This window comes from Pleurodeles waltl, chromosome 7, assembly GCF_031143425.1.
Source record: "Pleurodeles waltl isolate 20211129_DDA chromosome 7, aPleWal1.hap1.20221129, whole genome shotgun sequence".
Classification (NCBI taxonomy): domain Eukaryota; kingdom Metazoa; phylum Chordata; class Amphibia; order Caudata; family Salamandridae; genus Pleurodeles; species Pleurodeles waltl.
In genome coordinates, this window is record NC_090446.1 from 811,750,603 (window position 1) to 811,767,327 (window position 16,725).

General features: G+C 43.8%; 1 protein-coding gene across 2 annotated transcripts in view; it reads right to left on the minus strand.

Annotated features, from left to right (window-relative positions):
* Positions 1-16,725, minus strand: part of RARS1 (arginyl-tRNA synthetase 1) — a 230,040-nt gene that overhangs the window by 74,805 nt on the left and 138,510 nt on the right. For both annotated transcript variants that reach the window (XM_069199348.1, XM_069199349.1), the window contains exon 11: positions 6,942-7,051. In XM_069199348.1, coding sequence (XP_069055449.1) covers positions 6,942-7,051 — 110 coding nt within the window. The remainder of the gene's footprint in view (positions 1-6,941; positions 7,052-16,725) is intronic.

Below are 16,725 nucleotides of genomic sequence, written 5' to 3' on the forward strand. Positions count from 1 at the left end.
CATGTGCTTAAGAAATCGCAAATAAGGATTCCTTATTTGCGATTTCCTATTTAGAGAATCGCAATTTGCGATTCTCTAAATGGGGTCGCAATTTTAAGGAATCGCTATTTTAGCGATTCCTTAAAATTGCACTGCGAATGCCTTTCATACATTCTGAAAGGCATTTTTGCATTCGCAAACGGCCGAATTTTGCGATTCGCACCGTTTGCGAATGCAAAATCGCTTGATACATCTGGCCCTATATGCCACAAACAGATGCTTGCTGGGTAAGTAACATTTTCTTTTTGATGGCATGTGAGGCTGCAAATACACATTATCTGCACAGACTGTAAAGCAGTCCCTCCCAAACGTTGTGGATAACCTGTGGGTGTTGCAACGGTTTGGAGGAGTGTACGTAGCAATGCATGTCCAACATTAGCTTGCTGGTGTGCTAGGACATCCACACAATAATGCTTACTGAAGGTGTGTGGTGTGGACCATGTAGCTGCCTTACATGTGTCAGCTATGGGAATGTTACCTAAAAAGGCCAGGGTTGCTCCTTTTTCACAAGTGAAGTGCGCTCCAAGAGGAATAGGTAATGGCCTTTTGGCTTTAGCACAGCTGTGTGTGGTGGTGATAACGCAACAAAAAGCTGCTTAGTTTTCCAAAAGGTTTTAGTTCTATCAATATAGAAAAGTCATTTTGCCAGTCATTGTTTGCGGAAAGATGACTGGCAATTCAAAGGATTCATTTAGGTGAAATTAAGATACCACCTTTGGTAAGAACTGTGGGTTGGTACAGAGAATTACTTTGTCCCTGGGAATTTGGAAAAAGGGTTCTTGTAGGGTTAAAGCCTGGAGCTTACTTGCACATCTAAGTGAAGTAAAAACAACTAATAATGGCAGTTTCCATGATAACAACTGAAAAGGACATGAATGTAGAGGTTCAAATGGTGGGCCCATGAGTCTAGTGAGTTCAATATTAGGACTCCAAGAAGGCATTGGAGGTATCCTTGGCGGAATCACTCTCTTAAATCTGTTCATAAAAGCTTTATGACTAGAATCTTGAAAAGGGAAGCATTCTGTCTGTTTTGTAGGTAAGCAGCTATGGCTGCTAGATGTAACCTTATGGAAGTGTAGACTAAGCTTGCAGTCTGCAAATAAAGAAGTTATGGAAGAATACTCTGTACTGACTCTCTGAAAGTTTCCCATTGTTTAGATTGACAGTAGCAGACAAAACATTTCCATTTTGCTGCATAACCAACTAGTAGTAGGTTTACATGCCTCCTTAAGAATATCCATGCATTCTTGAGGCAGTTTAAGGTATCCAAACTCCATCAAATCAGGAGCCAAATTGCAAGATCTAATTCCTTGGAATATGGGTGCCTGATTTGACCATGGTTCTGAATGAGAAGGTCTGCATTGAGGGGAAGCTTCTCATTCAGAACCACTGACAGTTATAGAAGAGCGGTGAACCACGGTTGCCGGGCCCACGTAGGGGCCACCATGATCAACTTGCGGGATGCTTGCCCTAACTTCTGAACCAGAAACGGAAGGAGAGGATAAGGCAGAAAAGCATAGGCAAATATCCCTGATCAATTTATCCAAAGAGCATTATCCTTGGGCTGAGGGTGTGGGACTCTGGAGGCGAAGTGTGGGCATTTTGCATTCTCTTTTGTTGCAGATAGGTCTATGCCTGGGTAACCCCACTTTTGGAATTTGGGAAGCAGGACTCGTGGGTGGAGTTCCGACTCTGGACTTGTTGTTGCATCCTGCTGAAAAGGTGGGCAAAGTTGTTGTGTTCCCCTGCGAGATAGTCGGCTAGCAGGTGAACGTTTTGGTGATTGGCCCAATGCCAGATTGTGATAAGTGAGACAGATGCAGAGAGCGTGCCTCCCTTTTTCTACACATAATAGATGGTTGTCATGCTGTCTGTGTGGATCAGGACAACTTTGTTGATCAGGTGAACCCTGAACGCTTTGAGGGCTTGTTAAACAGCAAAAAGCTCTAGGTAACTGATGTTCATTCTGTGATGTTTGGCATCCCAGAGTCTTTGGACCTGAAGGTGAGCACCCCATCTTGTCTGGGATGTGTAAGTTGTCAGACTGATCTGAGGAACAGGGTCTAGAAAAGGCCGCACCTTTAATAGGTTGCTTTTGTTTCACCACTGCAGAGAGCAATGGGTGCTTCAATCTACTAACACTAGATCTTCCAGATGACCCTGTGACTGAGACCATTGACATGCTAGACATTACTGCAATGAACGCAAGTGGAGACAGGAATTTACTATGGAAATGCAAGAAGCCATGATCCCCATTTGAAGGAGACATGATGAATGTGACGAAAGCATGAAAGTTGTGTTTGAAAAATCTGTATCCTTGCTGCGTTTGGATAAGCCAAACCCAGCTGCTTGTTAAGAACAGCCACTAGATAAGGTTGGATCTGAAGAGGCTGCAGGTGAGAGTTTTGGGAACTGATAGCAAAACTCAGTTGCTGAAGCAAATCTATGGTGACTTGAATGTGATGTAGGCAAGGTTTGAGAGTACTGGCTTTGATAAATCAGTCGTCCATATATGGGAGCACATTACTGTTTTGGCTGTGTAAGTGAGCTACAACCACTGCTAGACACTTTGTAAATACTTGGGGGCAGATATTACTCCGAATGGGAGTACTTTGAACTGGTAGTGATTGCCTGCAATAACAAACCTGAGGTATTTGTGATGTGCTGGGTGTATAGGGATGTGAAAGCAGGCATCCTTCAGGTCTACTGCTGAGAGGAAATCGCCTTGCTGAAGGAGTGGAATCACGTCCTGGAGTGCTACCATGTACAAATGCTCTGACAGGATGTAATAATTTAAAGGTCTGAGATCTAGAATGCGCCTTAACGATCTGTCCTTTTTGGGGGTTAGAAAGTACAGAGCATATATTTGCCCCTTGAAGGCATCATGGAACAGGTTCTATGGCTCCTTTGTTTAAGAGAGACTGTTCGAGCAAAGTGATATGTTCTGGAGAAAGTTGGAGTGTGAGGGGTAATGTTTGGAGGTGTGGAAATGAGGTCCATACAGTAACCATGTTGTCTGATGCCGAACACTCATTGATCTGTTGCTATGCTTTACCATGTCTGAAAAAATTGTTGAGGTCATCCCGCGACAGTCGTTAAATAGGCGGGGGGAGGGATTCGGGGGGTTGAAGGGAGTCACTGTTCTGAGGCAGTTGAGGAGCCTCTTCGGGAGGGTGTTTTGAATCTCCAACTACTGTTGTTTCCCCTTTAGAAAAGCTTGTATGAGAGGATCTGTGAGCTTGGCCCTTATGGTAAGAGGAGGCGGTGTCCATGGCTGTGGATTTAGAGGATGATTTATATAACAGTCAACAAAAGGAGTGATGTGTAGCAGGGGTCTGTAGGGCGTCCATGGATTTAGCCACCTCATTGTTTTTTTTGTTTTTTTTTCTAGCGCCTGTCAACTTGTGAGCCAAAGAGGTGCAAAAGGACCCTGGTATTCATTCCCCTGGCAGGCGTATTAGCAGAATATAAAGTACAGCGAACATAATTATTAGAAATAAGCTGAGCTTCACTGACGACCTCTTGGCCCCCTCTTACTGTGCTCCTCTAGGAGGCATTGAAGGAGCTCCTCCATCCCAGTAAGGCAAAGTCATACTTTTCAAGCAGGCCTTGTGTATTAGCGATACACCAATGGCTGCCAGTTTGGGCTGCAATCCGCTTTCCAGAATTATTAGTCACCTTCCTCTCCTTGTGAGGAGGCGGTGCATCTCTAGCAGCTTTGGAGTTCGCTCTTTTTCTAGCATTGGTAGCCACTTGGGAATCTGACCCCTAATAAAAAACGGGATCTGAGGGTGAGGCTTTATATTTCTTCTCTACATGCGGTGTGATGCTACGTTCACTGACAAGATGTTTAAAAATGTCCTCCGTCTGCCTCATCATTGCAAAGGGAGGTATTGTGTGGCCCTGTGAGAGGCGGAGAGAGTTTCAAAGAGGAAATCATCTTCAATGGGCTATTTATCAAAGGGCACCTGGTGATAAGTAGCCACCCTCCCAATGAGCTCCTGAAAGGAGGTAGTGTCATCTAATGGAGATGGTCTGGCCGGGTAGACATCTGGGTCTGTGTAAGGATCTACATCGTAATGAGAACAAGGATCTGTGTCTTGTGGGAAAGGGAGAGTATCCTCCTCTACTTATTAATCAATTTGGAAAGAGTGGGTGAAACCCTGAGACGTGATGTCAAGGGGGTCACCCTGTGGATGTGGAGGTAAGAGTATTGGTGGTAATGGGAGTGGTGGCGAATTAGGCAAAGGAGGACGTATGGCACCAGAATTTCTGTCCATCCTCTTGTGTTTGGCAAGAGGATTATAAATACCAATAGCCTCCTCTACGGAAAACTGTCTTTGAGAAGGTGTTGAAACTACAGCTTTGACCAACATGCGACCAGTCTGTAGTTGAACATAAAGCTGCATCTGCTGCTGCATCTGCTTACTGTCAAGTTGCTGCTTCATCTTATGGAGGATGGGCTCTATAGAAGTACTCAGCCCCGAAGACGTGACAACATTTGTTTTTTCGGTGCCGAAGCGCTCTTCTCTTTTAATGCCAAAAAACTGTTGGTGCTGAGGCAGGTAATGGTCTTTTCGGCACTAGGGTTATAGGTGCCAAATGGGAGCCTGAAGCTATTGGTGCTGAAGTGGGAGATGTGCAGTTCGGCGCCGTGATGGTCTGTTTAAGCTTGATTTTCGGAGCCAAACTCAATGGCGAGGCGTCCGAATGAGTCTTTCGGTGCCTACCACGGCCCAACAGCAGTTTCACTTCGGTAATATGTGTTGGTTTTTTGGGGCAAACAGGGGAGCCAGTACTCTCAGTTCATTGGGTAGGAGGGAGATCTTGCATATCAAGAACCATGTCCACATCCGACTCAGTCGTCGACCAAAAAGGACTCCTCCTCAGCAGTCGAGGCATCTTGTATCACCTGCTCTGGCTCCGACTCAACATCTTTTTGTCTGAAGATGTCTGGGGTCTCTTCGATCTCATGTCGCTGCATCTCATGACGAGTCCTTCGATACCTCAGGGTCTTTTTTGATTAAAAAGCCTTACAGTCCTCCTTTTTATGGTCTGTGGACAAGCAGAGGTTACAGACCTGGTGCTGGTCAATCCGCAGAAACTTCACATGGCTTTTAAGTGCAGAAATGGAAGGGAGTCTGTTCTATTAGAATTTCATTCTCTTCTTGGTGGAACCTACATCCGACGGGTGATTTATTTTTGTCCTGGAACGCTAAGAATGTAATGTACATATTTGAAAAGACAATACTGAAGGTAGGGGAGGTATCCCAAATAGAAGAGTCCGAAAGATTGTCTCAAACAGGAGCTCGATCAAAACAGAACTCGAACGAATGGTGGAGTTGATGCCCATGCACATTACCAGTAAGAGGAAGTGTCACTACCCCTCGTGACTCAAAAAAAAATTCAACAAAAACAACTTGCTACCTTCTGGACCCAACACTAGATGGCAGAAGTATGCAGAGCATGTGTATCTACAGCCACACATGCCATCATACAGAGCTTTCCCAAATTTGAGACACTGGTAGTATTGAGGGCAGGATGGTCCTACATCCTTATGGCACTTCAAAGCTTGTCCCTAGTTGTTACATCAAGAGCTCTTGCTATTGACATGGGTAATATGAATTAATAATAGTAATCTGGCTAAGTCAGCTCTTTTAGATAAAGATTAACTAGAACCCTTTGACACTTCCAATATTTCTACTGTAGGCGGAATGTATTCTACACCTAATCCAGTAAACTGTAATTGAAGTCCATGTGGGAGCTCTTCACTTCTGATAAGATATAATAAGAAAGAAAGAGATTGAGGGGCCCCATGAAAATGTCTAGCCTCTGGAGCTGGTACCATATGTTCTAAAGGCACGCATGCTTTTTATCATTATGGGATTAAACAGGGGCACCAGATGACAGAGAACATATGGTTGTACCATAGGAGGGACTCTTTTCAAACAAAGGTAGGATAAATGTAGAAAGGCAGCCCATCTTAAAGACAAAAGAAAAATCAAGTAATAGTTTCATGGTGCAACAAGCACAACTTTCTACACAAACCAAATATTTGTGTCGTAATTTGTCATATTTGCACAGGTGCACTTTAATACAATGTTTTTATTTCTGTTTGGGTAGTTTGTGGATAGGTTGAAAAATATATCAGTACATACCGTGAAGAACAAGGTACAGATGTAGAAGTAAACTGTTCTGAGACCATGCAGAGGAAAATAAAGAGAAAACTGAGTGACAGTTTATCTCTTGAAAATCCTATCCAAAACCAAGAAGGAATAATGAGGCACACCTGGTAAACTGGAAAGAGGCAAAGGACGTGGGGCGCTAGTAGTGCCTGAATGCTAGGAAAGGAGCAGGACCTACAGGCAAAAAATGCATAAGCTGGAGTTTATGAGTCCTGGTGAATTATATTGTACGAATATGTGGGTGCAGCGGTAGAGCACATATCGTGAGCTTAAAAAATTTTAAGAAGTGGTTGGATCGCCTGATTTAGCCAAATCTTCAAATGTTATTCCTTAACGCTTTGCGCAATCTGATGAGTCGAATTTCGAACAAATAAAAATGTATACATCTAACAGGTTAGCATCCCACCATACATCACACTATAAATCATCGTTAATACATTCTGAGCAAAAGCATCTCAGACTCTGGTTATTTGTGAACAATTGGTCACTACCTGTCTGATACACAACAGGAAAATCGTTACAAGTTAAAAAAAAAAAGTTTACTTTCTTTCAAAATACATCCATATTAATTGCTCCAAGTGCTTGCACTGAAGTATTTCATTTTGTTGTTGCCTTGAAAGCGATGGAACATCCACAGTACATCAGAGACCATTGCTCAATAGAGTTTCCAGCAAGGTAATTTAAAGGTATGAACATTTAACTTTTCAAGCTACTCACTTGTCTTCTCCCAGGACCACTCCAAATCCTGCATGTTCTACTCTGGTCACTTTGGGATCATACCAGCCAATCAACTGGCCTGCTGCAAAAATATTCTGAAGATGTATTGACTGCAAAGCAATAAGCATAAACTAAGTTTCAGCAGAATGGTATAAGAAAAAAAAGGTTTTGGGGTAGCCATCATGTTAGACTTTATGCTCATTAATGGTTAAGAAATGGGCATGCCTGCCAATACTTTTTAAGCCAATCTCCTTATTAAAAAAAGTTAATGACATTTTACAACATGCAGAAGTACATGATTTTGGTTAGCTCTTGCTTTTGCTATATTCAAAGAGTGAATGGCATTTTTCAAGAGCCTGGCCACGTTAAGACGCACACAAGGCAGGATAACTTAAGGTGTGCCTGGGAAATGACCTGGGGAATCAAGACCTTGCAGAAATCACATAATGACTGCAAGCCTACCTGTACAGAAATACCACAAGGAACTCAGGCATATCCTGAGTCAAAGAGCAGTGAATGTGCCTTCCTGGATCAAATGGTACTCCTGCACCCAAACCAACCTATAAGCTAAAGGGTGGTCTTACCTGCCACTGCCTTGTCCCACAGGAACCTAGAGGTATTTTCAACTTATGACCACATTGCTGGAGCAGGCTGATCAGATTCCAGAACCATATGAATCATCCTGACCCTTACAGTTCCTGGAAGTCTTACTGTTTATAAGTTAAAATTGATCCCAAACTATCAATGGGAACTCCTGGACCTTGGATTCCAGTGGATACACCCAGCTATGAAGTGACTCAGTCCACAAGAGATACCTTTGTTCATGATGGGCCATTTTCCAAATAAAAGCCTATAAAGCATGGTATCCCCCACTGAACGTCTAGCAGACCCTGGCCCGCTACTTCATCCAACCCTATTAACAAACTTAGAAACAAGTTAGGTCTGGTAATTGTTTTTAACAGTGAGTCGTGTCTCAACAAAACACAGTAACATTAAGACCACTAGCATCTAAAACGTTACACCATGGATTCTGCTGTGAAGGGATCCTAATTTGAATGATGGACTTTTGAATTAAGCATTTATTTTAAAATTGGAAACTCATCAAGATGCATCTTGAACTCACTGAGTTGACCAGGAAGTAACTGAACTTGAGTCACAACTATAGCACATTTATTACATAGTATTTTTGTATGGTAGCTCAGGTGCAGTGATAAACTTTGATTATAAACACTAACAGTAAATTAGGAGAGGGACAGTCTTTCAGCCCACACAAAAGAAGTTCCACATAACAGCACTGACTACAGTACAAAAGTAATAGAAAAATTGAGCACTGAGTGAACACAGTCAACGTTTTAAAAAAATGGTTGGTGCTATAGCTCGGGCCTCACAAAATAACTAGCACTTTCTGGGTTTATCCCTCTATTATAATTTGATTTTTCTTTTTTTTCCTACTTGCAAATGAAAGTTTGTACTCGTCATTCAAGATCACCTGCAATACACTGAGATTACTGAATGTTATTTACTGTGCCAAACAGTATCTGAGCTTCTAACCGTAGCTTCAGCCTGAAGTAAGCCTTGGCAGCTTGACTTCACTAATACTGGGCAGTCAAGTTCCCAAAAGAAGTAACTTTCTAATCAAGTTGGGAGTGCAATAGTACTGGTGAGCATGTGATACCTGCGGTCACCAAAACAAGGTACTGGCAAGTAAACAATGACTGCCCCAGTACTGCTAAAAAGTGCTTACACTGACCTCTTCCTTAATGGTGACAACTGGAGATGATGCCTCCGTACCAATGAAATCTGAGGGCCTCGGGGTTCCACCTTCCCTCCTCCGATAACCCTTACAGGATCCTAGGCATATTTTCTTGGCAAGACTTGAGATTGGCTAAGCATCAATAATATAAAGAGGTTTACTTCTATGTCCTGCTATGGCTAAACACAATAATGGTTTGTGGTGGGGACGTCAGGACTAGTGCAAGGTTATTCATTTCTGGCTGGGCTTGACCCCTTGGCTCTCCATATGAGTCAGCATGTAGTGCACATCTACCTCTAAAGACATGCCGGTGAGATGAAATCCACCTCCACAGACAAGGTCCTGGCTTTCCAAAGGCTGTTCCTTCCTCTACTGTTAAGGCTCAGCCTGTTGAAGAATGAGGGGTTTTCTTTTCTGCCACCTCCCCACGAACAACACCCCCAAGCCGAGCTTGAATTCACTGGTGGAAATTCCATTGATAAATGTGTGGTGTTTCAGAGGGTGTGATTTTGTGGAAGTGTAAGCAAAGGATTCACATGCACTTTGCTTCTTAGTAGATGCGGGAGTCTGATGCCCAGCAGTCCTGCTCTGCCTCTAATTTGAGGACTGCTGGGATGGAAATTAACTCTGCACGGTGAACTGATAGCCTGACTTTTATTTATGCTTTACTGTCACACTAATCCAGCCTTTATGCAGAGGTCTAGGCCTGTCCGTGGATATGTGAGATCCAGAAACTGTTCTGTGACCTGGAGGGACTCACCAAGTGTGCCCTCAGGGATGGAGGATGAGGACAGATTTCACGGACAGTTGGAGTATATTGTCTGCATTTTTGAGGATAAAGGAAAGAGATACAGACACTTAGCCCCTCATTCTGATCCCTACAAAAATATTGTTTACACAGGACTTGGATTTACAACTTTTGTGGCTACTGCCACATCCCCGCTAATCTCCCCTCTCCTTCACTCTATCCCTTACTCCCTGCTTGTCCCACTCCAACCCTATCACTCCTTTCTTTTCCATCACTCTCTTTTTGTGGATCTGTTTGCATCTAATCACAACACCAAGTGTGCTCTTCTCACAATCTGAAAATTCAGAGAATCTTTGTTCCTGTGGGACACTTTGCTACCAAAATGGACCGAACTAACCACGTATATGGCTTTCAATTTTGTGGTTCACAAAGTAATTGATGATATTGAACAACTCACCTTGCTGACCTTCTGTGGTGAAAATACTTTTGATTCTCATTCTACAACCTCGTGGCAGCAGACGGCTCTAATTACCAGCCACAGTAAAGGTTCTAGTCTCAGGAACAGAAGCTAAAGTGCACCATAAACTTCATTTAGGCAATTTAGGTCTTCCAGGGGATACCCTACCTGTTCTAGTGGGAGAATGTCTACTTTAACCAATATTAAAAAAAAGAAGTGGCACTCAGTTTGGTAAAGGAGATCACTCTGCTCCACTCTTTAAATTATATGACATTGTGGTTTCACAGGAGGTTAGACTGGGATTTAAAGTGAAGTCAGGAGTACAAGACAAGACAATTATTTTTCCTATAAAATTTTGTAGGGAAGAATTCCTTTCAGGGAGTATTACACTGGTTTCTTTCCGATCAGTTGCTGCTTATTTATTATAACCTTATTGTGGTGCCTTTTGTTATGGCTCATACCACATTTAAAGAGTAGTAGGTGACTGACTTTCAACTGCTGACCTCGAAAGTTGTTCTTTTTTGTTGTTATTATTTTGACCTATGTGATTCTTTCCTATAGTCCTGCTAGATCTTTTGTCAAATAGAAGACTGCAATTTATTCTTTCCCAGCTGGTTTGTCCTCTGATACAGAAAGGACTATTCATATTCTGGATATTATGCACTGGCTTAAAATGTTATCAGGTTGGTATTAAAGAAATTTGATTCTCTGGCAATCTGTTGTCAACAAAGTTGGCCTATGTTCTGTGAAGCTGGCCTCCAAGATTTGATTCCATATTGGATTGACGCTTGTAACTCTGATCACTACACAAATGCTCGTCATTCCTGGAATCTTTTTTTTATGAGCATGCAGTAACAGCCTATGTGTGTGTGTGTTTGTGTTGTATTTGGCACCAAGTTCGTTTGGAAATTATCTGGACTGTGACACGTGTATTCTATAAGCATTTAATGAAATAAGTCAGTTTGTGGCCGTGTGCTCGGTTCATTTACATCTGTTGGATGACATGTTTATTTAGAAAGTAGTGGCTTAGGAGGATGCCTACCCTTTCATTTTTAATAGACACAAGTGTAAAGAAGGACCGAAAGAACCAGATGCATTAGTAATTGTAGTAACTTTTAAACTTTCATACGTCAAAAGGGGGTGTGATGAGGGAGAAGGAGGACTTAAGAAACAAAGGGGGGTGCGTGTGTGGGAGGGGAGGGGAGGGTGTGTGTGTGTGTATGTTTGTTTTTTTCCCGGTCCCAAAGATGTAAATTGTCATGCAAATTACATCCGCCCGCTGCATCACCTTGTAGCATCAGATCGCTTGAGTCTGAAAGGGTGGAAAATGGGACATCTGGGTACCATTTACACCAAGTCAAAGGTTACAAGCTCCTTGTTAAGGGCATACATTTTAGCTACAGGATAACGATAAAAATTCCTTTTGGTCTGTGGATCATGCAGGTTACTTGCTTTACCAGCTTTGTTAATATAAAAATTATATACATTGCTCAGCATCCTGTTAGCTGAAATACTGGTCCGATAACGAACGAATCAAGAGAGGGCAAGTAATCAATATACGAAGACAAAGGAGGGGGGCCTGCCGTAACCGCCAAATATGGCAGACTCCACCTAACAGAGCTCTAGCAGGCAGATAGTGCAATCTACCACTAACCTGTTGAACCATGCGGCATCGTCTGCTTGTAAACAACCAAGAAAAGGAGAGGTAGAACCCGAGGGCAAGGAGGCGGCCCAAAGCAGCTAAATCAAGTCAACTGTCAAAAGGGACAGGGCTCTCCCTCCCGAGGCCGCGCTGCCGACACATGAGACTAGCCAGCTGAAGCGACTTTGCAGCAGAGCCTGGCGCGCGGGTCTCAGTCTGAAGCCTTTCTTGTGGGACGGAGAGGTTCCCAGACCGAAGATACCAAGCTCGCTCGTGGACAACCTGAGAGCAGTGTGGCTCACCCCCTCCCCCTCCCAAGCCTTCCAGGCAGATAGAACTAAGAGAGTGCATGGCTCGTGTCATGAGGCCACAAAGCCCATAGTCATCCCATCAAGGAGCACCTAGACAACTTTAACACAGCACCCAAAAGGTACACTGATGACTTTAGCAGTGGGAGGAGAGGGCCCTCATTCCCCTTCCTGGGCGACTGCGTGGGGGGCTTGTCCCAGAGCCTACATAGGCATGCTGTCAGCACGCAGCCACCAACACTGCACACCAGTGGAGACCGTGAGCTATGTTCTCTTTAGCGAGGCTCTGCGGCCAGGCTGATGGCTCCACCTACTACAACCACTCACTAGAGGGAGAGACCTGAATTCTATATCATGACCGGAGGCTCGGATTATGCGATCTCTCTCTTTACTGAAATAATCACAGCAGCCAATGAAATCACAACAAACAAAAATGAAAATGTCACTTACCCAGTGTACATCTGTTCGTGGCATCAGTCGCAGTAGATTCGCATGTTCTGCAATAGCTCGCCATCTGGTGTTGGGCCGGAGTGTTACAAGTTGTTTTTCTTCGAAGAAGTCTTTCGAGTCACGGGACCGAGTGACTCCTCCTTTTGTCTCCATTGCGCATGGGCGTCGACTCCATCTTCGATTGTTTTTCCCCGCAGAGGGTGAGGTAGGAGTTGAATTGTAGTAATAGTGCCCATGCAATGGAGTGACTAAGTATGCACCTATTTAAGGTTGAGATGATACATATAGAAATAATTGAAGGTAACTTCCAAACTGCTACAGGCTCCCGGGGAGGCGGGTGGGCACATGCGAATCTACTGCGACTGATGCCACGAACAGATGTACACTGGGTAAGTGACATTTTCAGTTCGATGGCATCTGTCGCTGTAGATACGCATGTTCTGCATAGACTAGTAAGCAGTTATTTCCCCAAAAGCGGTGGATCAGCCTGTAGGAGTGGAAGTAGTCTGAAATAATGTCCTTAATACGGCTTGACCTACTGTGGCTTGTTGTGCGGATAACACGTCTACACAGTAGTGCTTGGTGAATGTGTGAGGCGTAGACCATGTGGCTGCCTTACATATTTCTTGCATTGGGATGTTTCCTAGAAAGGCCATGGTAGCACCTTTCTTTCTGGTTGAGTGTGCCCTTGGTGTAATGGGCAGCTGTCGTTTAGCTTTAAGGTAGCAGATTTGGATGCATTTAACTATCCATCTGGCTATACCTTGTTTTGAAATTGGGTTTCCTGCGTGAGGTTTTTGAAATGCAATAAAGAGTTGTTTAGTCTTTCTGATGTTTTTTGTTCTGTCAATGTAATACATTAATGCTCTTTTGACATCTAATGTATGTAGTGCCCTTTCAGCTACGGTATCTGGCTGTGGAAAGAACACTGGAAGTTCCACTGTTTGATTTAGATGGAACGGTGAAATAACCTTTGGCAAAAATTTAGGATTGGTCCTTAGGACGACTTTATTTTTGTGTAGTTGTATAAAAGGTTCCTGTATAGTAAACGCCTGAATCTCGCTTACTCTTCTCAGGGAAGTAATGGCGATGAGAAATGCCACCTTCCAGGTTAGGAACTGTATGTAGCAGGAGTGCATGGGTTCAAAAGGTGGACCCATAAGTCTAGTTAGGACAACATTTAGGTTCCATGAAGGAACAGGTGGTGTTCTTGGTGGTATAATTCTCCTAAGGCCCTCCATGAATGCTTTAATGACTGGTATTTTATATAGGGAAGTTGAATAGGTAGTCTGCAGGTATGCAGATATTGCTGCAAGGTGAATCTTAATGGAAGAGAAAGCTAGGTTAGATTTTTGTAAGTGAAGCAAGTAACCCACTACATGTTCTGGAGTTGTGTGTAATGGTTGTATTTGATTAATATGGCAGTAGCAAACAAACCTCTTCCATTTACTTGCATAGCAGTGCCTGGTGGATGGCCTTCTTGCTTGTTTTATGACTTCCATACATTCTTGGGTAAGTTGTAAGTGCCCGAATTCTAGGATTTCAGGAGCCAGATTGCTAGATTCAGCGATGCTGGATCTGGGTGTCTGATCTTTTGGTTGTGCTGTGTCAACAGATCTGGCCTGTTGGGCAATTTGATGCAGGGTACCACTGATAGGTCTAGCAGCGTTGTGTACCAGGGTTGCCTTGCCCAAGTTGGTGCTATCAATATGAGTTTGAGTTTGCTTTGACTGAGTTTGTTTACCAGGTAAGGAAGGAGAGGGAGAGGAGGAAAAGCGTAAGCAAATATCCCTGACCAGTTCATCCATAGGGCATTGCCTTGGGATTGTTTGTGTGGGTACCTGGATGCGAAGTTTTGGCATTTTGCGTTCTCCCTTGTCGCAAACAAGTCTATCTGAGGTGTTCCCCAGAGTTTGAAATAAGTGTTCAGAATTTGGGGGTGAATTTCCCATTCGTGGACCTGTTGGTGATCTCGAGAGAGATTGTCTGCGAGTTGATTTTGTATCCCTGGTATAAACTGTGCAATTAGGCGAATTTGGTTGTGAATTGCCCAATGCCAAATTTTTTGTGCTAGCAGGCTTAACTGCGTGGAGTGCGTCCCTCCCTGCTTGTTTAGATAATACATTGTTGTCATGTTGTCTGTTTTGACGAGAATGTATTTGTGAACTATTATTGGTTGGAAAGCTTTTAGTGCTTGAAAAACTGCTAGCAGTTCTAGGTGATTGATATGCAGTTTTGTTTGATGTACGTTCCATTGTCCTTGTATGCTGTGTTGATTGAGGTGTGCTCCCCACCCTGTCATGGAAGCATCTGTTGTTATTACGTATTGTGGCACTGGGTCTTGGAAAGGCCGCCCCTTGTTTAAATTTATGTTGTTCCACCACAGAAGCGAGAGGTAAGTTTGGCGGTCTATTAACACCAGATCTAGAAGGTGACCCTGTGCTTGAGACCACTGTGATGCTAGGCATTGTTGTAAGGGCCTCATGTGCAGTCTTGCGTTTGGGACAATGGCTATGCATGATGACATCATGCCTAGGAGTTGTAATACCATCTTTGCCTGTATCTTTTGTGTTGGATACATGCGTTGTATGATGGTGTTGAAATTTTGAATTCTTTGTGGACTTGGAGTGGCTACTCCCTTTGATGTGTCTATTATGGCTCCCAGGTATTGTTGTACCTTGCGTGGCAGAATTTTGGATTTTGTGAAATTGACGGTGAACCCGAGTTTGAAGAGGGTTTGTATGATCTGATTTGTGTGATTTGAGCACTGTATGAACGAATGGGCCTTGATTAGCCAGTCGTCCAAATATGGGAACACATGTATTTGCTGCCTTCTTATGTGTGCAGCGACTACCGCTAGACATTTGGTAAAGACTCTTGGTGCGGTTGTTAATCCGAAAGGCAGTACCTTGAATTGGTAATGTATTCCTTTGAATACGAACCTTAGGTATTTCCTGTGAGATGGGTGTATTGGTATATGGAAATAAGCATCCTTGAGGTCTAAAGTTGCCATGTAGTCGTGTAGTTTTAGCAATGGCAATACTTCTTGTAGTGTGACCATGTGGAAGTGGTCTGATTTGATGAAAGTGTTCACTACTCTGAGGTCTAGGATTGGTCTCAGCGTTTTGTCCTTCTTTGGTATCAGAAAGTACAGTGAGTAAACTCCTGTGTTTATTTGTGTGTTTGGCACTAATTCGATTGCATTCTTTTGCAATAGTGCCTGCACTTCTATCTCCAGGAGATTGGAATGGTGTGTTGTTAAATTTTGTGCTTTTGGTGGTATGTTTGGAGGGAATTGTAGAAATTCTATGCAATAACCATGTTGGATAATTGCTAGAACCCAAGTGTCTGTAGTGATTTCCTGCCATGCTTTGTAATAATGACCTATTCTTCCCCCCACTGGTGTTGTGTGGAGGGGGTGAGTGACATGTGAGTCATTGTTTAGTAGTAGGGGTTTTGGGGCTTTGAAATCTCCCTCTATTTCTAGGGAATTGCCCTCCTCTATATTGTCCCCGAAAACCTCCTCTATACTGTCCCTGGTAAGTGGACGGTGTTGCTTGTGAGGTGCTGGCTTGTGTGCTTTGACCCCGAAACCCCCCTCGAAAGGGCGTTTTACGGAATGTGCTGTAATTCCCTCTGCTCTGCGGGGAGTAGAGTGCGCCCATGGCTTTGGCAGTGTCCGTATCTTTTTTGAGTTTCTCAATCGCTGTGTCCACTTCTGGACCGAACAGTTCTTTTTCATTAAAAGGCATATTGAGAACTGCTTGTTGAATCTCTGGTTTAAATCCAGACGTTCGGAGCCATGCATGCCGTCTGATAGTTACAGATGTATTAATTGTCCGTGCAGCTGTATCTGCAGCGTCCATGGAGGAACGTATCTGGTTGTTGGAGATGGTCTGTCCCTCCTCAACCACTTGTTTCGCCCTATTTTGGAAGTCCTTGGGCAGATGTTCAATGAGATGTTGCATCTCGTCCCAGTGGGCTCTGTCATAGCGCGCAAGTAGTGCCTGGGAGTTCGCGATGCGCCACTGGTTTGCAGCTTGTGCTGCGACTCTTTTACCAGCTGCATCGAACTTGCGGCTTTCTTTATCTGGGGGTGGTGCATCTCCAGATGTGTGAGAGTTGGCCCTTTTCCTAGCTGCTCCTACAACAACAGAGTCTGGTGGCAGCTGTGTAGTGATGAAAACCGGGTCCGTAGGAGGCGGCTTATACTTCTTTTCCACCCGTGGTGTGATTGCCCTACTTTTGACCGGCTCCTTAAATATGTCTTTTGCGTGCCGGAGCATACCAGGGAGCATAGGCAGGCTTTGGTAGGAGCTGTGGGTGGAGGAGAGTGTGTTGAACAAGAAATCATCCTCGACCTGTTCTGAGTGGAGGCTTACGTTATGAAATTGTGCTGCTCTAGCCACCACCTGAGAGTACGCGG